This window comes from Lissotriton vulgaris, chromosome 6, assembly GCF_964263255.1.
Source record: "Lissotriton vulgaris chromosome 6, aLisVul1.2, whole genome shotgun sequence".
Taxonomy (NCBI): domain Eukaryota; kingdom Metazoa; phylum Chordata; class Amphibia; order Caudata; family Salamandridae; genus Lissotriton; species Lissotriton vulgaris.
The window spans coordinates 1,251,430,923-1,251,454,311 of record NC_141694.1 but is presented as its reverse complement, the minus strand read 5'-3'; the positions used below and the strand labels follow the sequence as shown (position 1 = coordinate 1,251,454,311).

At 49.0% G+C, this 23,389-nt stretch overlaps 1 protein-coding gene across 1 annotated transcript in view; it reads left to right on the top strand.

Moving 5' to 3' along the window:
• Window positions 1–23,389, top strand: part of COG2 (component of oligomeric golgi complex 2) — a 338,118-nt gene continuing 314,729 nt past the window's right edge. Inside the window, exons 1-2 of the mRNA XM_086927350.1 lie at window positions 1–263; window positions 12,412–12,573. Coding sequence (XP_086783476.1) covers window positions 192–263; window positions 12,412–12,573 — 234 coding nt within the window. The 5' untranslated portion in view covers window positions 1–191. The remainder of the gene's footprint in view (window positions 264–12,411; window positions 12,574–23,389) is intronic.

Here is a 23,389-nt window from a genome sequence, read left to right as displayed (position 1 = left end):
GATCCAATGCGATCGGAGAGGGAGGCGTCCTGGTGTAGTTCACGTTCGACGCTCCCTGTACTGTGCGTCTGACGTCACCAGGATCGTTGTTGTCATGTGTATGGACCTCTCTGTCCAGCGCTTCACTTTTCAATTGTCGAAAGTACTTAGTCTGTACCTAAACAGCTGTCAGTGCCGAGCCTTCACAAGCCATGGAGAAGAAGAGCCTGGGCCTTCCCCTGGCGCCGGAGAGTTTATGTTTTGACAAGGATGCGTTCATGAAGGTCTGTATAGTATTGGAAGAGAAGCGACAGTGTGTACGTGGATGTCTACGTAGAACCACAAGTTCCAGAATGCAGCCTTATATATTGAGGGCTCACCAATGTAACTGGTGCTTCACAAGACCTCAAGCTAAAGGTTCACCATGTTCCTTCAAACTGGCTGCGTCTAGAGAAGGGTAATTAGGGTACTGGACAAGCTGCAGGGAGGAGCCACAGTTTACTGTGCATTTTTTTGACCTGTCACTATAAGGACATTTACCTGTGACTGACGTGGCACGTCCCATCGTAATCCTAATGCTAACAAGGAAAGCGCCTATAGCGGGCAACGTGTTATGTTGGCAGAACTATGTGTAACGTCGTATTTATTGCGATTACTATCGCCTGAGTTTGGCATTGGCTGGGAAGGAGGGGTTAGGCAAATGTAGATGTTTGCAAGATGGGGAGAAAGTTGTACGTGGATGCATGTGTAAGAACCCATTTTCTTGTCTGTTACCGATGCGGATGACTCGTGGAACAGTGCCGGTATTACATTATTTCAGTTTTATGAGGAGAGGACACTACAGGAGAGCAGTAAAGGGGGTACTGATTCCCATATCTTTATGTGGAGATGAGATCGAACCAAAATCGTTTTTTTTTATTGGGAGGAATTTTATGAGAGTAAGCATGTAGTTTTGGTATCCGAGCAAGTCTTCTTGTCTCCCCCTTCACCACAGAGTTGTTGGCAATTGAAATCTTCCTATACTAAAGTATGCATTTTAACTGTGGCTTCACGCAGTGCCTGATAGCACCTAGTTCCATCACTTTTATCTCGGACATTTTTGAGCAGGACATAGGAAGTGGATTATTTGAGAATTTGGAGTTTCTAACTTTCTTTAGAGTGGCCAGTGTACTTTTTGAGTACTTTATGCAAGGATTATTCAGTGCAAACTACTACTAATTTCCGTGACCTTGCGTGGTTGAAAGGTTGTGTGACCAAGCAAGTATTGTCACCTTCATGATCTCAGAAGCCTGCTTAACCGACTCACCTTTAATTGAACTTTAACGGGGGGTGTTTACATTTTTAGATATTTTCTTTTTCACACACTCTTCCTATTTCGTTCTGGCCACTTCCCTGTTTGTGCCTGAGAGTCTAAACGTGCATATAACTTGATAAAGGTCTTGTTAGCATGGTAGTGGTATTGACCTTCACTGCAGTAATGTTTGCTAACATTATTCAACATAAACGAATTAAAATTTGAATATTACCCAACCTATTCACTTTGAGAGCTGTGGTACAAGCTGGCTACTGGTGGGGAAGGAACATATTTGATTATATTACACCGGATTTGAGATTACCTCACTGGGCTCTTTAACACACATCATGCACTTTGAACCGAGTTTCTTAGTGTATATATAGTCCGGTTACTCACTTGGGTTCAATATCTTATATAGCTTCTAATCTATATCTCTTGGGCAGTCCTAAAAGCTTGAGAAGTAATAACGTACTATGCTTTGAGTATCTTTTCTTTTGGAAGAAAAACTGATTTGAAAAAGAGGTTTCCTTGTTTTTCGACATACTTAAATTCCTACTTCTTTATTATATCACCCCCTCGATGACCCCGCATACGCTCTCGACAAGTTTCAAACTGATCACTCCGGTTACCTAGGGGCCTTATACTCCAGTGATAGGAAGAATAAAAGGAAATTCTTTGGACACACCCAACATACACTGGAAATATGACGCATAGCTAATTCTCGTCTGGGATGGGTGGGCGTTCTCTCTAGAGCAACGGCGCTATGGTATACACACAAGCTGGGCATGCTGTGCTATCAGCCTGGGTTCGACAAATGGGACCTCATAGGTATCTCAGCAGTGAAGGACCTGGTTAAAATGGGTTCAGTACTTACATTTGGAGAACTTCAGAGCCAATACCGCCTGGCTCAGGGAGAAATATTCAGATATTTGCAAATAAGACACGCAATTCAGGCTGCATTTCCAACCCTTAAAGACATACCGGAGTCGTCCCCACTGGAGGACCGTTTGCGGGATGGGCCTCTGCTCTTCAAAGCGATATCCCTCGCATATAAAAAGTTGAGTAATAACCTGCCAGACACCTTTCCAAAGCTCAGAGAGCGGTGGCAGGATGACCTAGGCCCGATAAGTGGCGAGCATTGGCAATTGGCTCGTATGTCCCCCAGGGAAGCGGTCATCACACTTACATTTAGGCTTATACAGCTTAGGATACTTAACCGATCATACATGACAGGGAAGACTTTGGCGAAAATAGGGTCTAGACCTGATGACCTTTGTTTGAGAGGGTGCAGACAGCAGGCCACCTTTTATCATATTCTGTGGAGCTGCTAAGCTATACGTACCGTCTGGGAGGGAGCCTCGGATCACATGCAGACAGCCTTGGGAAAGGAGGTTGTATTGAAGCCACAACTGGGACTGCTAAATATATGGGATGCAACTGACCTCACTGAAGTCGAACAGCAATTCACAACACTGGGGTACACATTAGTCAAACGGGAACTGGCGAGAGGGTGGGGGGGTGCAAAGCGCCATCCAATACCTTGTGGGCAAAAGAGCTAGATAGGTGCATGTTGGCGGAGACGGAAGTCTTTGTAACTAGGAAGTGCCCCAAAAAATGGGACCGGAAGTGGTCAATGTGGAATAAATATCGTGGAGATATTTGTGTGTTCCCTACGGTAGAACTGGAGATGCGCAGAAATGCAGAGAGAGATGGAAATGTTTGATGTATACCTTAAATCAATATATGCCCATGTACTGTATTGAATAACTAGAAAAAATGTTGTCTAACTATTTCTGTACGGCTGTAATTAAAACCAATAAACACATTTATACAACAAAAAAAATCCTACCTCTTTGAAGAATACTTTAGATAGCAGTATGCTTTTTAAAAATAATCCACTCTGCAAATCATTTTGTCTGGTCCTCCTGCCATACTGCACTAGATTTCGAAAAGCAAATTCGAATTAGGCCCAATCTCCTGAAGTTTATTATTAACATTTGGTTCAGACCACAGGGGTGTCTCTCTTGAGAATATAACAGCACTATATTGAGTCCAATACATCGCATGTCCCATGATCTAGAGGTGACACTGTAATGCCCCCCATGTGGTACTCAATGTAGATATAGAATTCCTTGTGACAGTTCTCTGTCATATTTATGTCTCGGAGCCTTACACCAGTAATTACAAACCCAGTAGTGGGAGAAATATCTACAGACACTTGCCTTCCATCTAATACATTTAGTAGGTCAATGCAAATTCCAATCTAATAGCCAGATCATCTTTATGTTCATACAACCTGTCATTTATGGGTGAGGCAAGCTGTCTGTTTCATACAACCTGTCATTTATGGGTGGGGCAAGCTGTCTGTTTATACAATTGAAAGTCTGCCATGTCAAAGCGCCTGTAATACACTGCTTGCTAGCTTTTATTTGATGCCACTCTTGACGCCTCATAGGAATGTCCACACATCTTTTTTAAGCTTTTGAGAGAAGAGTTTCAGCACCATATACGGATAGCCTGCAAAACATATTGAACTTTGGGAGAGTCTCAACCCTGCCCATAAATAAGATAGCGTGAGGAAATGGGGTGTATTATATGGTGTAGTTGTGAAACCTCGCCGTGTACTACACACTGCAAGAAATTGGGTTGTTGGTTGACTATGGTGTGAGCCCTGGTCAAGCAGCAACCACAACCCTTGTTGGGGTGAGAACCAAGCGAACCCTAAATTAACGTGTGCTCAGCACTGTTACAGCATGGCACAGAGCAGCCAGGCTTAACTTCGAGGCAATTTCTAACACTTCAAACAGTAATAAAGTGAAAAACACCGCACAGATAGGATCCCGCACCAAGTTAGAAAAATTGAGATTTCTTTAATAAATAAAACAACACCGAAATGACAAATAGCTAATCAGTAGAACCGAAGATATGCAATTTTAAATATATTAGTGAAAATCTAGACAAAAACTAAAATGCGCCAACTGTGGATATCTTCTCACGCCAGGACAAAGTCAGAAATTCAAGCTGACCGCGATGGAGCTGGCTACAGGGATCCAGTTATGCCAGCTGAACAAAGTACCCTAAATTCCTGGTTTGCAGAGTGTTGCGAGGATCTGCGTAGAAGATGCTTTGCGCAGCCACAGTGATACGTCTGTTCCAAGGTGCGGTGAGTCCGCGAAGTGAGTTCCTGTGTTGTCGTCAAGGATCCCGCTGACGAGGGCTTGCGATGTGGAAGTCTGGTGCTGAGAATGTGCCGCGCAGACATAGAGATGCATCTGTTCTGAAGAACTGCGATGCTACAATGCCGAATCAGATGTCGTTGTTGAGGCTGCCATCGATGAGGGATGTGAGGGCTTGCATCATGGATGCGTCGTGCAGCAGCTATTCCAAAGAGGGTGCAGAGGCAATGAGGTACTTAACGACAGATCCAACACACACAGCAGTGCTGATGTGTCAGTTCTGCTCTGGGTAACTCTATGCAGCAAAGGAGCTATGTCGGTCTCGCTGGATCCACAGAGGCTGGCAGAGCACCTTAGCCCACTTCTAAAGGTCCAGGACTTGGGTGGCACCAATTGGCAAAGTAGACTCACAGATGGCAGAATCCAGGTGCTGGGGTTAAGGTTGTTGGAGCCTTCTGTCCCTAAGGCTTAAGTCAGGAGGTCAGCGAATTAGCCCTTGAAGTCACTCTGTTGGTCCTGGGTTCAGCACAGGCAAGTCCAGTCCTCTCCTGATTTAGAGGTCAGCACAGCAGGACCGCAGTTAATCAGGGCAGCAAGTCCAGCAGAGTGAAAGCAGCACATCAGCCGTTCTTCGGGGCAGAGTGTCCATAGGTCCAGAAGTGTACTGACTAGTTGGTGTCTGACGTCCATTAGTCATGCCCAGTTGTGCCATCTAGATGCTTGCCTTTAAAGTGCACAGGTGCCCTTCATTCCTGGACCTGGCTCTAGACTAACTACAGGGGGTACACAGTCAATTTAAGTGTAAGTGGGGCTGTGCCCAGCTCCTCACTCCCATCCTGTCAGTGATGGTTCATCCAGGCACACCTAAGGTCTCTGTTATGTTTGTCTGTCTAGGAGGAATACACAAAGCCCAGCTTTCATTTATACCCAGTCATTTGACCTAGAGACTGGCTTCTGGCACTAAATTGCTAAGGTAGGAAAATGTAAACTTTCTAAAAGTGGCATTTTCCAAATTGTAATTTAAAATCGGATTTCAGCATAAATTAGGCACATTCATTACATTTCCAAAGACACCAATCATGAACTGGTTTCCTGCTCCAATATCGAAATTACAGCTTATTTAATATAATAAGGTCACTGCAGTGTTATCCTATGAGAGGTAGGCCTTGTAGCAGTGAAAAACGAATTTGAGAGTTTTTTACTACCAGGACTTGTAAAACCTAAAAGTGCAACTCCTACTTTTTAAATACATTGCATCCTGCCCAGGGCCTACCCTAGGGGTGACTTTTGTGTATTTGAACTATAGGTATGGGCCGGTCAAAAGGTTTATTTCGCCAGGACGAAATGGCAGTTTAAAACTGCCCCTTCAGGCTACAATGGAAAGCCCGAGACATGTTTAAAAGGCTACTTAAGTGAGTGGCACAATGACTGCTGCTCGCCTTTTAGTAGCATTTAATTTTACTATGGACTTGCAAGTAAATTAAATATGCCAATTGGTGTAAGCCAATGTCACCATGATTTAGGGAGAGAGCAGAAGCACTTTAGCACTGGTTCGCCGTGGTAAAGTGTGCAGAGTCCTAAGGCCAGCGAAAACAAAGTCCAGAAAAACAGAAGGATGGAAGGCAAAAAGTGTGGGAAAACCACACCAAGGATGTCCGGTCCAACACAGGCAATGCTAATCCCAAACAGTCTTGCCTGTGCTTTCACAAAAGCGTTACCATATATATACATGAATGATAATCAGAAGTATAATGGAGAGAAGTCTGAATTGAGGAAATCCACTCTTCAAAGGCCATATCTTTAGTGTCACAAGATACCTTAGAGGTTACTAAAACTTAAGGCACTTGGGCTTGATATAGGCTTGTCCATACCATTGATTGGACCCAGAAGACACTGTAGGTCGCAAATTATTTTGAGGATAGTTGATATGCACTGCTAGTGGAAAATCTGACCTGATTGCATGGGCAAAGGAAGTGCCACTTTACTTGGGACTTATAAATACATTAAATATCCCAATGTGGTGTAATCCAATTCTACCAAGTTTTAAGAGAGCACAAGCACTTTAGCTTTGGTTAGCAGTGGTAATGTGTCCAGAGTCCTAAAGTCAAAGAAAAAAAAGTTAGCAGACAAAAAGGAGACAAAACGTTAGTGGGAAAACCACTCCAAGTATGCTTGGTCTAAAACTTACCAACCTCTTTACGATCGTTAGGTTTTGTTTGTTAAACCTTCAGCTCAACCCTGGGTATATGTGGCACTAAGTAGCAAGGCTTACACAAAGTTGCAAATGTAAAGAATTAGGAATGCCCCGGATCTCCTCTCCTTTCGGAAGGGCTTGAAGACATGGCTCTTCTCTCAGTAGCATACACTCAATTTCCCAGGTAACCAGTACTTAGCGCCAGGACACCCCAGGGTAACTGTGCGCTCTACAACTGCAATTAACATAAAATATCAGCATCAAAACACATAAAGAAGAAATCGACACAACACCAAAGAAATCCAACCCCAATTTATAAAAATAGACAGCATTTTCAGACACCACCATGAAACAGTCCACGGAGGGTTCTGGAGATATAGAATTTACAAAGTATAGTAAATCAGAATATTTCCCTTAACCGTGAACAAGCACTGGTAAATTCAACAAATTATACACTTTAAAAACCTTTTCATCAAAAGATTTGGGCTAGTTGGAATGTGGTCACTTTGAGTCCTTTAGGCAACCAACTCCAGTAGTGAGCCAGTCTGGGGAACCAGCAAGGCCCAGGCACTTTTTTCCTATGCAGGGCTTTACTGTGGAAATGGTCCTGATGCAAGTGATTAAGGATGCTTCATATGCTCAAAGGATGCTGTGGATGTGATGCAGTCAACGGGGGGCGGGTCTTGCTGCAACAAATCTTCGGTTCACGAAGAGGGTGAGTTGGTCCTGGTCACACACACGTTTGGCAGTCCTCTTGCTGCTGGCAGAAGTCCATTCACCACTGGATTACTGGTCACCCAGTATTAGTCACAGGCCAATCCTTCCTGGGTCAATAACTCGTCCTCTGGGGGTCCCTGCTGCATCTCAGTGACCCTCCTGGACTCAGTGAACTCTGGTGCCCCTTTGTACGTTGGGTTCTGGTCCCTGGTGCTGTACAGTGGCGTTTGGCTGTGGGTTGAAGACTTTGGGCTACCAACTTGCCCCAGCAGGCTTCTCAGCTGTTTTGTCCCTGTGATGTGAACAAGGGCCGGCTCACTGACTCTTTGAGACTTTTGGCTTGGCTCTGGAGATGGCTTCTCCTTGAGGAGGACAGCAGCCCCAATGCCTCTCCTTTGCAGATTCAGTAGGTGCAGCGCCCGCTGGTGCAGTCTATCTTTGCTGGTTCCACGGTGCAGCTGGGCAGTCATTCTTGAGCCATTCTTCCAGCCCAGTCGAGATCTGAGTTTTTGGTACCATACTTATGCTCAAAAAATGCTCTCAGGTCAGGGTGCAGTTAGTAGGCCGGGCTAAAAGGCTTCCTCTCACATCTGATGACCACTTTCTGCAAAGTGTGGCACCTGGGCATACCAGGATGCACCGTTCTGGTCACTCCCAATATGGCAAGACCCCTCTCCCAGCGTATGGAGCTCCCTAGCTCAACCTGGAGGTTGGGCTACACATCTGTTAGGATTTGGCAGTGATAAAGGAGGCAGATAACAATTCTTTTTTTCTTGTTTTTGAGTTTTATTTAAAGGTATGCTTTTGCTGGCTTCTCCTTCTCCGGCTATAGGGAACGGGGTCTTTTCCTTACTTTTCTTGCTGTCTCGTGCAGGGAGGGAAATCTTTACAGAATACCAGCGTCTCTTTCCCCTCAAAAGAAAGATGATGCTCAGGTAAGTGTTGGTCACACTTAATTCCTGGTTTTATGGATAGGGGTGAAGGACTTTCACCTTTATTAAAGACCTTCTTCCATGTAAAAAATGAGAGAAAACCAAAATGTAAAAAAAGGAAAATATCCCCTTTTAAAGCAGATCTAGTTTCCTGCATCTGGCTTATCGCCTTCTGCCGGTGGACGCATAGAGGCTATGTTCCCCCATCCACCCTACTACCAACTAAATGCTGCATACAGGTACGTACCTGATAAAGCCACCCTCCTCCAGGAATGTGGCGAGAGACTCTGTCCTGCCACTGGTCTCTGTACGGTTTTCGGGTAGCCTGGGAGGGCTCCGGTTCTGCGTGGTTTTCTCCTCCGCCGCGTAGATCTCCTTCAGCGTTTTCTCCCACGTCGACCCAAAGCATTTCTCCCCCATCAGCTGGTCTTCTCCGCGTCCTCCCGACGAACCCCAGCTGCAAGTATGCTGAACACCCTCCCCCTCCACGGGACTTCTGGGATATTCCCCTGGATGGGTCGTGCCCGCCCTGATTGATCCAAATGATTCTGTCAATGTCATCGTTGATATTTCCCTTCTTAAGCGGGTCCTCAGCATGTTAGGGTTTCTCGATCCCGAAAAGGACAGAAAGTCAACAGGGGGAGGAAAGTAAAGGAGAGGGGTGAAATAGGGTGGAATGGGTGAGTCCTCCTCTTCTGTTCCACGAGAATTATGGGTACTGTTTGTGGTGTCCTGACACAGTCCCTGGAAAACTGGTTTGTCAACTGGTTTCATCTCTCCTGGCCCAAGTGCCACCCTGTCTGAGTGAACAGTGGAGCAGCTCCTCTCCCAAGCATTGTCCATTTGCCCGTCAACGGAGGCTCTTCCTTTTGATGATCGCCTTTTGGGGTCTACACCAATGTGGCTTCCTGCAGGAGGGAGGTGACATCTCCTTCCAAGGCAGGCCCTATTGTTTCCTTTCCTGGAAGTTGTTTGCACGTCTCCCCAGGAGGGCAGAGAGCTTTCTCGGCTACAGGACCTAATGTGCATACATAATAGCTGCAGAGGCCTAAAGCCAACATAGTGGTGAGTTTACTTAAGTTGTAGATGTTACAACTTGTTACATTATTAAGAATCAAGTCTGGCCTAACGAGTTCTTTGATACCTTGGACGTCCCACTTTGGTTGCAGCGTTTCAGAGTTAGCACAACGGAGGGGTCAGCGTGTATCTCTGCACTCTCCGGTTGGGCGACCAAGCTTTCCCATAGTAAAATCAGCAAATTGTTGTTTTTACTATCAGAACATGTAAAATACATGTTCTACCCTTGAGTTGTTGCACCCTGCCTTAGGACTCGGTAGACCTGCCATTGGGGTGACCTATATACCGGGGGAAGTCTGGCTTTGCCATTGCTTTGAAATGGCAACATCGGGCCAGCAGTTAAACTACTCTTCCAGCCTTAACATGGTGGGCTGGGAGTCTAGTTCTACTCGTGTCCGAGCCAGAGTGGCACAACCAGTGCTGTATCCCCTAGTGAGGACACTCTAGCTTACATGACTTTTGTACCCTGGGTACCATTTACTAGGGACTTACAGGTAAGCTAGCTCAGCCAATTGGGTAGAAGCCAATTCGACATATCAGTTTAAGGGTAAGAGCACAGGCACTGAGGTCTGGTTAGTAGGCCCCAGTGCACTCTCAGAGTTGAAAAACCAGCAGCATTAGTCCAAAAACTTGGGGGTGACCATACAAAAAGAGGCATTTCCTTAGAGATGGGGATGTATGTTCCAGTCTTGCAGGTCCCAGTGTAGCATCTTCAGTAAGTGTACTATGTTGCATGTCAAACACAGTCTCTGGTCACAGCCTGCCTGAACATAAAGATATTTAAAGCACACATTAATGACTTAATAACGAGTCTGCCAGTTTGTTGTCAAATCTACAACCTGAACCAGAAAGATTACAGTGTTTCCGATGTAACTCCAGTCTCAAACATCTTGAAGTGGCTGACTATTTCTATTAATATCTGCCTTGTACATTGGTGATGTCTTAGGAAGAGTAGTATGACATCAGCATAATGACACAGTCCTCCTCCGTTGTTACCTCCCATCTGAAACCTTGCACCAGAGCATTCCAGCGGATACATCTGGTCAAAGGCTCTACGTTCAAGGCAAACAGTAAAATTGAGAGGGGACAACCTTTTTGGGTCTTCCTCTCAATGGGGTGTTGGAGAGAGCCCCATTCACTCTGCCTCTCTCTATTGGATGCTTCTAGAATTATTATTGATATATTTCAATGCCCAATATTTGTATTCTTTACACCGTCTGGCAGCGTAGACTTGATCAACATACAATCATGAGATGAAGTATCTGGTGGACTGTAACCCAATGAACTTCGTGAGCACTACAGGACGAAGGTGCGTATAAGACAGCATTCAGTTCTGTGAGACTTGCAGGATTATTTGTTATTAGTGGCCTCCAAACCTTCTTTTACCATCAGTAAACACAATCATGAATTCACACTAGGACTAATTTTACAATTTTATTAAAATCAAAAACCTATCCTAACGCACAAATTATGTACTGTATAACTATGAAAATAAACAAGATAGTGGCAATAATATTTGCTAATAGAGAGAAAATTAAAAAAATTGCACCATTATAACAGCAATTCAGAGTTTCTCTTTATCAGTTCTTCAACCCCTAACCTTTGCGTTTCAAACTAAGCTAAGCCTAGTATTGCAAAGGAACCAGTCTGAATTTCTTATATGGCCTTGCTCTCACTTACATTCATTAATGGAACTACAAAATGTTTGTTCTGTAGGTTAGAAATTTACTTTTTAACCTGGCTATTGATAATGTGTGTCCTCAAATAATCTAGAAGATATGATCAAACTTCAACACCTCTGCTTTCACTGACCGTCCAGTCTTCAACAATTGTGCAAAAAGTAAAGAGCAAACAAAAGCAGGAATTAATGTAACCCGTTCATAGAAAGAGTATGCATTTGTGTCATGAGACAGATGCTTATTTAGTTAACAGTTCTCAACCGAAGGTTTAGACTATTGCTTTCAAATAGTTTAGCATTTTAAGAATGTTGCTAGGTCTAATTTGTCCATCTTTCCAGAGCAACATCCACACCCCTGGGTAGGCACACAAATATTTTGTAAACTGTTTTGTCAACTGTTCCCCATATTGTCCCTGATCCTTTTCTCCTGAAGTTTCCAAAAATGAGATTCATGTCCAGTAAGATAAGACACATCTATTTCGTGTACAGGAGCATAGCTATCTTTAATATAGCAGGTGCTTTGGCACACAGTCACAGGTGAGTGAAGATCTCATTGCACCCAATAATGACTATATTGTACTCGCTAGGGCTGCAGTCATGCCTATTTTCAGTGTTTGCATCCAGGTACATGGCATCCTTCCTAGGAAAATATAAAATCAGCCTTCAGAGTTGTCTTCTGCTGAATTTGTTGTGTTATAAGCCATTTATTTATTGAGAGTCAAAACCCTCTTCTTCAAGGGCCCTCGGGCAGGGGGGTGGTAGTTGATGGTATTGCTTGTCTTCCTTGGAAACACTTAGTTTGACTCAAAATACTTTGTTGCTGCAACCCCAGTGAGACACTTTTTTCTGTTCTCTCTGATGGTATCACTGCTTGTGTCTGGTAATAAGTGAATAGTGTGCCCATCCATCGATGGCCTCATTCTCTGTTTTGCCTCTTGCAGAAATGTATCCTTGATATTCTCGTCATTGGTTTTAAACTGAATATTTGGTCCTTTTATATTTTTTCAAGTAGCTGACATTGCATGCCACTAGGTTACCATTTAATTTTTATTTTTAACCTTTTGGGTTAGTTCTTCTATGTTCAGACCCACCAATTGAGGAATATTCTATTAAGCAGGTCATTTCCTACATGCTTTAAAATGATTTAACTACAATCCGAACTATTAAATAAGTGTGAATTAAGCGTGTTTTTTGCCATATATAAATGCACTAGGATCTTAAAGCCAGTCTAGCTCATAATTGTACCATTGGTGCAGGGCGAAGCACAAATATTCGTGCTTAATTGTAATTGCTCTGTTTCAAGTTTCAGAAGCATGTATGATTTCATTCCCATTAAAATATTTGTCCTTATTTTTGTTCTGCAGGATGGATTTGATGTTGATCACTTTGTTTCGGAATGCAGAAAACGCGTCCAGCTTGAAGAGCTACGTGATGACTTGGAGCTCTACTACAAGCTTTTGAAGACTGCCATGGTGGAACTCATCAACAAGGACTATGCAGACTTTGTTAATCTGTCCACCAACCTGGTATTTTCCTTCTTAGATTATCTTCAGAAAGGTTTCCATTCCAAGCTCCAGTAGTCTTTAATTTTTCTAAAACCACGTGCCCATGTACATTTTGCTAATAATGCATCGATTTAAGCATTAATGCAATCTAATGGGGCCGTTCACCTCTGTCCATGTATACCATGCTTTCAGCAACTAGTAAATAATTTTGTATTTCTTGACATGTTATTATTGTGTCTGCCATTTAATCAAAAACTCAGTTATTATAACTGCATAGTACGTTTTTAAGCTTCCTCTTTAAAGACACCCCAGGCTTTGTTTTCTCTCTTTCTTTTATTTACCTGTTTTTATTAGTTAATATATTTATTAGTACTAAGTGCTCAGTGTTGACGTTTTTATTGTTGTGGCAGGAGGAAGGTTTTGTGTCCTAGTGCTTTTAGATCCATCTCGACTGTCTTTTAGGGGCAGCCTCAATTTTGTTCTGCTCTGTGAGTGTTTGGAGATACTCCAGAATTTCGTAGTGGATGAAAATCTGACCTATTTTACCTGCAAGTTGAGGAAATCTTCCCATCTTCCTTATTTGAGTTAATGGGTTTCAGTCAAAAATAGCATTTGCCACTTTGATGAGAATAGCATTCAAGTTAATATTTGCGAAAATCAGCTGTCTGTTACCCAGTATACAAGAATTCTGTTGGAAATGTCCTGTTAAACCTGATTCTTGCTTAGCCTTTTCAAAAAATGTAACCCTCTCATCCGAAGGGTGCATCAACCCCATTCCAATAGCCACAACTCAGCTAATAGCAAATTTCGCATTGTATTTTATATGGGTGCCACCAGGAAGTTGATTACGAGACTTATTACTAAACACATTTGTGGTGTGTTGGACAGGCCTCGGGGAAGGCCCGCTCCCTCCCCGCATGACGGGGACCGGACCCCTGCTCTCCCTGTATCCCCGACAAGAACCATCCCGGCAACCCGCTGGGGTAACCCACGACCCGTCCACAACGGAACTCCAGCCCCCGAACACCCCAGTATCGGCTGGGCCGGGCCCCCGTCAGCACCACTGCCCCGGCCCAGCCGCCATCTTTGGACACTACATAACAAGGCCGCGTGGCCTCGGCTCGACCCCAACCCTGGGCCTGGCCAGGCCCCGACATCGAGGCACCACCATCCACCTAGGGGGTGAAGAGACCACTTGGCAGGTCAATGGGAGAAGGAGTGTCAATGGCTCCTCTCCGCCAGTTGTCGATCGCCCCCGGCCTCCCCGGGCGCTGGCTCCACCCCCCTGCTGGGTGTCTGGACTCCCTCATCCCGGACCTCCCGACCTCCAAGTGCGAGGGTCCGGACATCAAAGGAGACCAGACCTATAACTGGGGCAGCTCCAGAGCAGGAAGGCAGTTGTATCTTGGAGTCGAGAGACACCGTGAGGAACTCATCCTTGGAGGCCTGCTGGCGCTGCCGCGGCCCTTTCTTGTGAACCATCTCCGTAGCCTGCTGGCGCTGCCGCGGCCCTTTCTTGTGAACCATCTCCGAAGCCTGCTGGCGCTGCCGCGGCCCTCTTCAACGTGAACCATCGTCTTGGCCTGCTGGCGCTGCCCCGGCCTTTCTCGTCGTGCACCATCTTCAAAGCCTGCTGGCGCTGCCGCGGCCCTCCTCGTTGTGAACCATCGTCCTAGCCTGCTGGCGCTGCCGCGGCCCTCCTCGCTGTGAACCATCATCCTAGCCTGCTGGCGCTGCCGCGGCCCATCTTTGCGGACCCCCAAGCTCGAGGATTGTGAGCTCCCTCTTACCGCACCTGTACCGGACCGGTACTAAGACTGTCCCGCTACCCCTTTCCCCTGCAGAGACTAGAATTGGGAGGATCCTCGTATCCTGACCCCACTGTATCGTTCATCCCCTTGCCTCAAGATTCTTCTATAAAGTGTGTTGAACTCATCCTTGTGTGGTGTCCATCTGTGGGGGGGAAGTTACTTGTCTGTACGATTGTCGGAGACGGCCCTCACCGGAGGCCTCTCCCCCTGTACTCGGCCAACCCTCCGGGTCCCCGTCTAACATTGGTGGCGAGTGGCGCGATCCGAGCCAACGCATAATCGTACAGAGAGTAACTCACCCCACGACACACAACCACCATGACAACAAAAGAGAGCGGAACAACGGAAAAATTCCAGATGGAAAAACTAGAAGAATACAGCCACAGAGAACTAAAACAATTCTGCATAGAACTGGGCATTGCTACCACAGGACTGAGCACGAAAGAGGACTTCAAACACGCCCTGGAATCTTGGGCAGAGACGGGTACGGCCGTACCCCAAAACCAAAGCCTCGAGACAACCGAAACAAGCACCGCGCCGACAGAAGAAAGAAGACCGGGTCTCTCACCAGAGGAGGCCCGAGAACGAGAGAAGAGCAGGCTCCACGAATTGGAACTGGCTCGACTTCGCTTAGATGGAGAACTCAAATTGGCGGAACAAAAAATAACTTTGGAACACTTACGGCTCAGAGAGGAGCGAGAAGAGAAACCAAGGCAGAGAGAGTTAGAAGAGAAAAAGCTAGCCTACGAGCATGAGCGCAGCTTGAAGGAACTGGAGATTCGGAGGCAGAACAAAGATCTCGGGGTCCCCGGGCACCCGAGCCCCCCTGTCACTACGGACCCCAAGGTCCACATCCCCAAGGATGTCGTCAGAGAATATTACAGGAACGATGATATCCAGCAATGGTTCAAAGCCTACGAAGTAGCCATGACCTCCCACCGGATTCCCCGGAGCGACTGGGGAGCCGAGTTATGGGGGAGGTTTGTCAACGAAGGGCGAGACGCCCTGCTGCAACTCCCGGACCATCAGATGACATCCTACGACCACATGAAAGCCGCCCTCCTCACTCGATACGGATTCACACCCGAGATGTACCGCCAGAGGTTCCGCGACTGCGAACGGATGCCGGGTACGACTTGGGTGGAGTACATGAACTTCTTTAGCCGAGCCTTCGAGGGGTGGATCAAGGGCAGCAAGGTGACCACTTACGAGCAACTCTTTGACCTTATTGTATGGGAGCACCTTTCTAACAACTGCTTCATCGAGCTCAGGCAGCACCTCCTTGACAGTAAACTGACTGAACCTCGGCAACTCGCCGTCGCAGCTGACTGATGGGAAAGCACCCGAGTTCCCCGAAACGGGCCCAGCGAACAGAACAGAGCCGCCCAAGGGCTCCATCGCCCCCGAGGTGGAGGAGGAGGCCAGGGTCGGGGCAGAGACACCGTCCCGGTGGCTCCCGCCAGCAACACCTCGCCCCCGGCCGGCAGAGGGAGCCTCCCGATGCGACCAGGTTTCCGCGCCAACGTTACCTGCCAGCGACCCGGCCACTACGCCAATGATCCCAACTGCCCAAAGAACCAGAGCCCTATGCCCCGCCAGGTCGCTGCCGCCGCCCTGGGAGAAGAGCAAACCCAAGAAGACACTGAAGAGTACGAGCCAGACCAGCCCGAGTGGGAACCAGCCGCCATGTCCCTGGTCTGCCTAGGGGAAAGAGACCTGATCCCGCCGGCACCCCTTCCCGCCAACACACAGAAGTACAGCCAGTGGGTCAACATTAATGGGCACCGGGCTGAAGCCCTCCGCGACACCGGGGCCAGTGTGACCGCAGTCCGCTGCCATCTGGTGACCCCGGACCAGATCTTGCCAAATATCCTTTGCCCCGTATGGTCGGCCGACAACTCAGAAAGCCTATGTCGGATGGCCTGCGTCCCCTTCGAGTGGGGAGGAGTATCCAGAATGCTGAAAGTGACTGTCCGCGATGATGCCCCCGTGGACTGCCTCCTGGGGAACGACCTCGAAAGTTCTCCCTGGTCAGCCGTCGAGAGAAGAGAGCACCTGGGGATGCTGGGCCTCCCTGAATGGGACTGCGTAACGACCCGGTCTATGGCCGCCTGCGCCATCCCCAGTCCCGAAGAACCCGAATGGCCAGAGCCTCCTCCCCCGATCATCCAAGAAGGAGCCACCCTGGAAGCCAGTGCTACGGAACACAGCGAAGAAGGACTCGATCGGCTCCGGGACCTTCCCGAACTGGCCCAGTGGCGTCAAGAGGGTGGCCCCACCCAGGAACAATTCCGACAGGAGCAGAGAACATGTCCTTCCCTCGAGGGACTCCGGCAGCAAGCCCTCGCCCAGAGCACAGGAGACACCTCAGGGGCCCACTGGATTTATTGGGACAATGACCTGCTCTACAGTGAGCAAAAGATTGCTGAGCTGGGGGCCAGCCGGGTGCTGGTGGTCCCCCTCCGTTTCAGAGACTTCCTCTTGAACCTAGCACACGATGTGCCCCTTGCCGGACACCTGGGGCAAGACAAGACGTACAGCCGCCTGGTGACCCACTTCTACTGGCCCAAAATGCGGAATGATGTATCCAACCACTGCCGGGCCTGCCCAACCTGCCAGGCCAGCGGGAAGAGCGGCCGAAAGATCAAAGCACCCTTGCAGCCTTTCCCCATCGTCACCACCCCGTTTGAACGGGTGGGAATAGACATTGTGGGGCCCCTGGACCCCCGAACAGCACAAGGGCACCGGTTCATCCTAGTCCTGGTGGACCACGCCACCCGCTATCTCGAGGCCATCCCTCTTCGGACCGTGACGGCGCCCGTGGTAGGCCGAGCCCTGATGGGGATCTTCTCTCGGGTGGGCTTCCCCCGGGAAGTCGTCAGCGACAGGGGCACGAACTTTATCTCTAAATACATGAAGTCTCTCTGGCAACAGTGCGGGGTCACCTACAAATTCACGACCCCCTATCACCCGCAAGGAAATGGACTGGTCGAGCGGTTTAACCGCACCCTCAAGGGGATGATCATGGGCCTAGAAGAACCCCTGCGTCGCCAATGGGATGTGCTGCTCCCGTGCCTCCTGTTCGCCTACCGAGAAGTCCCCCAGAAATCCCTGGGCTTCGGCCCATTCGAACTCCTGTATGGACACCCCGTCCGGGGTCCCCTCAGCCTGGTCAAAGAAGGGTGGGAGGTGGCCCCCCAGAAGACTCCTCCGGATGTATACAAGTATCTCCTGACCCTCCGCAACCAGACCTGGCGATTCAGGGAACTCGCCAAGGCCAACCTTGAGGCCAGTCAAGAGGACATGAAGAGATGGTATGATCAGCATGCCTCCTCCATCGAATTCGAGCCGGGACCACAAGTCTGGGTGATGTCCCCGGTTGAACCCTGCGCCCTACAGGACAAATGGACCGGGCCCTTCAAGGTGATAGAGCGCAAGGGTCCCGTCACCTACCTGATCGACATGGAGTACCCCCGGAACCCCCTACGGGTCCTCCACGCCAACAGACTCAAACCCCACTTCGTACGCTCAGAACTCAGCCTCCTGATGGCTACCGATAGTGGGACGGAAGAAGACTCCGAGCCCCTTCCTGACCTGCCGAGGGCACTCGAGCAGGACGGCTCAGTGGAAGGGGTCAGACTCTCCGATGCCTTATCCCCAGAGCAACGCCAAGACTGTCGAGATCTCCTGCTACAATTCGCAGACCTGTTTTCCCTCATCCCCGGGGTCACCCCCTGGTGCCTTCACGACGTGGACACCGGGGATAGCCCCCCTATTCGACACAGGGCGTACCGAGTGCCGGATCGAGGGCGCGCCTGCATCCAGAACGAAGTCTCCAAAATGGTGGCTCTAGGAGTGATCGAGCCGTCTGACAGCCCCTGGGCCAGCCCAGTCGTACTGGTCCCCAAGGCTGCCGCCCCGGGCGTTGCCCCCGAGCTCCGGTTCTGTGTGGACTATCGGGGCCTGAACGCCGTTACCAGAACCGACGCTCACCCCTTCCCCCGGGCGGATGAGCTGATTGACCGGATTGACCGCATGGGGGCCGCCCGCTACCTGAGCATCTTCGATCTAACAGCGGGCTACTGGCAGATCGGCCTCACCCCCGAGGCCCAAGAACGATCCGCCTTCTCTACCCCGGATGGCCACTACCACTTCAAGGTGATGCCATTCGGCATGAAAAACGCCCCAGCCACCTTCCAGAGACTCGTGAACCAGGTACTGGCGGGCCTCGAAGAATTCAGCGCCGCCTATCTGGACGACATTGCTGTATACAGTCGCCACTGGGCAGACCACCTCCACCACCTCCGGGAGGTCCTGCACGCCCTCCGGCAGGCCGGGCTCACCATCAAAGCCAGCAAATGCCAGATTGGCCAAGGCTCCGTGACCTACCTGGGACACCAAGTGGGGAGCGGTCTGGTGGCCCCCCTCCAGCTCAAGATCGCTGCCATCCAGGCCTGGCAACCACCTGTCACCCAAACTGAGGTCCGAGCCTTCCTGGGGCTCACCGGGTACTACCGGCGGTTTGTAAAGGACTATGGCAGCATTGTGGGGCCCCTCACAGAACTCACATCCAAGTAAAACCCCAAAACGGTCAACTGGACTCCGGACTGTCAAGCGGCCTTTGAGAAATTGAAGGCCGCCATGTGCACCGCCCCCGTGCTCCAGGCCCCCGACTACAGCCGGGAGTTCATAGTGCAGACGGACGCCTCAGATCATGGCATTGGGGCCGTCCTCTCTCAACTCAACACCGAGGGAGTCGATCAGCCAGTGGCCTTCATCAGCCGACGCCTGCTGGCCCGAGAACAGCGCTGGAGCACCATCGAGTGCGAGGCCTTCGCCGTGGTATGGGCCCTCAAGAAGCTCCGGCCCTATCTCTTCGGTACCCACTTCCGGGTGCAAACAGATCACCGACCCCTGCAATGGCTGATGCAGATGCGGGGAGAGAACCCAAAACTGTTGCGATGGTCCATCTCCCTGCAGGGGATGGATTTCACTGTGGAGCATCGTCCAGGCCAGGACCACGCCAACGCAGACGGACTGTCACGCTTCTTTCTCCTCGGCGAGGAGAGTACCCAAGAGGATGGGTGACTCTCCCTGCCTTCAGCTGGGGGGGACGCATGTTGGACAGGCCTCTGGGAAGGCCCGCTCCCTTCCCGCATGAATGGGACCGGACCCCTGCTCTCCCTGTATCCCCGACAAGAACCATCCCGGCAACCCTTGGGTAACCCACGACCCGTCCACAACGGAACTCCAGCCCCCGAACACCCCAGTATCGGCTGGCCCGGGCCCCCGTCAGCACCACTGCCCCGGCCCAGCCGCCATCTTTGGACACTACATAACAAGGCCGCGTGGCCTCGGATCGACCCCAACCCTGGGCCTGGCCAGGCCCCGACATCGAGGCACCACCATCCACCTAGGGGGTGAAGAGACCACTTGGCAGGTCAATGGGAGAAGGAGTGTCAATGGCTCCCCTCCGCCAGGTGTCGATCGCCCCCGGCCTCCCCGGGCGCTGGCTCCACCCCCCTGCTGGGTGTCTGGACTCCCTCATCCCGGACCTCCCGACCTCCAAGTGCGAGGGTCCGGACATCAAAGGAGACCAGACCTATAACTGGGGCAGCTCCAGAGCAGGAAGGCAGTTGTATCTTGGAGTCGAGAGACACCGTGAGGAACTCATCCTTGGAGGCCTGCTGGCGCTGCCGCGGCCCTTTCTTGTGAACCATCTCCGAAGCCTGCTGGCGCTACCGCGGCCCTTTCTTGTGAACCATCTCCGAAGCCTGCTGGCGCTGCCGCGGCCCTCTTCAACGTGAACCATCGTCTTGGCCTGCTGGCGCTGCCGCGGCCTTTCTCGTCGTGCACCATCTTCGAAGCCTGCTGGCGCTGCCGCGGCCCTCCTCGTTGTGAACCATCGTCCTAGCCTGCTGGCGCTGCCGCGGCCCTCCTCGCTGTGAACCATCGTCCTAGCCTGCTGGCGCTGCCGCGGCCCATCTTTGCGGACCCCCAAGCTCGAGGATTGTGAGCTCCCTCTTACCGCACCTGTACCGGACCGGTACTAAGACTGTCCCGCTACCCCTTTCCCCTACAGAGACTAGAATTGGGAGGATCCTCGTATCCTGACCCCACTGTATCGTTCATCCCCTTGCCTCAAGATTCTTATATAAAGTGTGTTGAACTCATCCTTGTGTGGTGTCCATCTGTGGGGGGGAAGTTACTTGTCTGTACGATTGTCGGAGACGGCCCCTCACCGGAGGCCTCTCCCCCTGTACTCGGCCGATCCTCCGGGTCCCCGTCTAACATGGTGAATGTTCATTTATCATTCTCCCTTTCCAGTCTTACTAGTTCTTTCCTCTCTTTAAAACATGTATGGAAGATGAGTTTGAACTCATTCAGTACTTTAAGCAAGGAGGTCTCTTCTTACCATTTAAAAAAGTTTGCTTTGGCACATCAGTGATAAAGAGTTGTTTTGCTTTTTGTTTAGTGTATGCTTTTTTCTCTATAATCACTGTCATACAGCACATCTACCATATAGAGCCCGGAAGTGTAAGCTTCTATCATATCCAGAAAGCGCAGCTTAGGAAACGGCATTGCAAGATTTCCTTACTCGCTTACTAGCTACAACACAAGCAGTAACAAGTGCAATTTCCTCTGCATTGGCACAGTAAGGACAGCACAGTGCAGACCACACAGACGCAACATGGGTAGCATCAGGTCATGCCCTGCTAACACACACAGTAGGTCCACAGCATCAGTGCAGTCAATCGGCACAGCCAGAACAGGTACAAAACCATATAAAGGAAAGGCAATGTTCAGACATGCAATGCTACATGGAGATGAAAAACATGGAGTTATGAAACGATAGGCATTCATATAGACTACAGCTTAGCTCACAAAGTAAACAAAACTACGCCCAGGTACTTTGCTAGCCATTGCCCCTCACAACTAAATGGCGTTCATCGAAAACTTCATGTTTACAAAGAATGGATGAAATGCTGATTAGCCCTGGCAGAGTTCAAACCGCGGACTTTTAAGTTGAACCCAGACTACACAGGAGCAGTCAATACCCACTAGTTTATTAGGCCTATTTAAATTGGTTGGTAGCTATGACCCTTTAGAATTTAACTGTGTCCTTGTGTCAGAATATTCAAAGAATAATAGGTGAAAACTGTAGATTAGCAACTTTAATGTAATTAGCAGAAATTAAATGGGCAGATGTTTCTACCAAGAAGATATTTTGTTTTGTTGCCAAGACAAAAATAATCACACACGCAAGTTAAGAGTTTCAAGAAATTATTGAAAATTGAGGATGGGAGTATTCCGTAAAAATGAAGAAGTTTAGCATGAGAAATATGTGCCCTCTGTCTGTGTTACACCAGACATTAAATCTGCATGCTTGGAAAGTAGGATGCTAGAATCCAGCTATTGACTGCCTCATGTTTAAGATGTGGAATTTACCTCGAGGAGACGGCCCACTAAAGAGGAATCTTATGGTAGGTAGTGATTTTTAAAGAATAGAATTGTATTTTAAAAGTTGACAAACTTTCTCAGCTGAAATTACCAATGCTATCCTATGGAAGGAAATTCAAGTTGCAGGTAAAGTGGGTTCTCGTTACTTTTGTAATCCAGTACTGGACTCCTAGGTTCAGCACTGGGTCCCTTATCTAAAACAGGTAAGTAATTATGTTTTGGTAGTTGGTACGATTTTTAAACAATATTTGTAGTTTGCAAAAATCGACACAAGAAATTTCACAGAAAAATAGTCAATGGTTTCCTATGGAAGAAAGTTCAATTTGCAGGTAAAGTATGTTCATGTTACTTTTGTTAACCAGTACTGGACTCCTAGGTTCAACACTGGGACCTCTACCTTAGACAGGTAAGTAATTACGTTTTGGTAGTTGGTACGATTTTTAAACAATATTTGTAGTTTGCAAAAATCGACACTTAGAAGAAATTTCACAGAAAAACAGTCAATGATTTCCTTTGGAAGAAAATTCAGGTTACTGGTAAGTACGGTTAAAATTACTTTTCAGGGCTTGTGCTGGGCTAGAAGGTGCCGCACTGAGGTCTCTCCTGATCACAGGTGAGTACATCGGAATTCGTTGTTTGGCTGATTTTAGGTGAATATTTTAAAGTTACAAAACTCCACACTTCAAAGATTTTCTGAGTGAAACCAGTCTATGGAAGAAAAGTGAGTTACCTGCTTTTAGGTAAGTACTCGACAGGCAGAGTTAAGGTTCTGGGCATAGACTCCAGGGTCAGGTAGTTACAGTTGGTACACCCTCAGCGGCACGGGGGCAGCCGGGTGCAGAGGTAGTTAGGCCCAATGTTATCCAATGAGAGGCAGGGGGGGGGTCTTTGATTGGTGGCTGCTGGCTAGCAGGCCACGCGGCTGTGGGAGCTGGGCTCCTGGTCACTTGCTCAGGTCAAATGGGGAAGTAGGCTAGGACACAGGTTGCACTGCCAGGGGCATTTGGGCGGTTGGGTGCAGGGTGCTTTTGAGCTGTCGGCCGCTCAATGGAGATCTTGAAAAGGGAACAAAGGCAGCAGGCCGGCCTGGGGACGGTGGATCTTCTGGAGCGACGAACACTTCGAGGGGTAAGTTGTGATCTTGGAGTGTAGGTAGGCACCCCAGAGTTGGACACAGGAGGTGGGGGGGCGCCGGGTGCAGGGGTGTCTTTGGACGTCGGGAAATCTTACTCTCTGCTGGTCGCTGTAGGAGGGGCCCAGGTTCTAAGTCTGCAGGCGTCGTCTGGGTCGTCGAGGAGGGTCCTTAGGCACTGGATTTCAGGTCAGAATCGCCGGGGGACGTCCTCAGGGTCTTGGTCCACTTGGGCACAGGCTGGATCGGCAGGTGCAGAGTGAGCTGGATTCGCGGTTCCTGGCTGGCACCAGGGGTATTGTTGTTTAAGCAGAGCCACTGCTTGTGCGAGTCCTAGTCTCTAAGAGGGTCAAGGCAGGCAGGTCCTCCGGGTTTCTCAAGGTTGCTGTCCCCAGGAGACGCCGGGATTTAGCAGGAGCAGGTTCAAGGATCA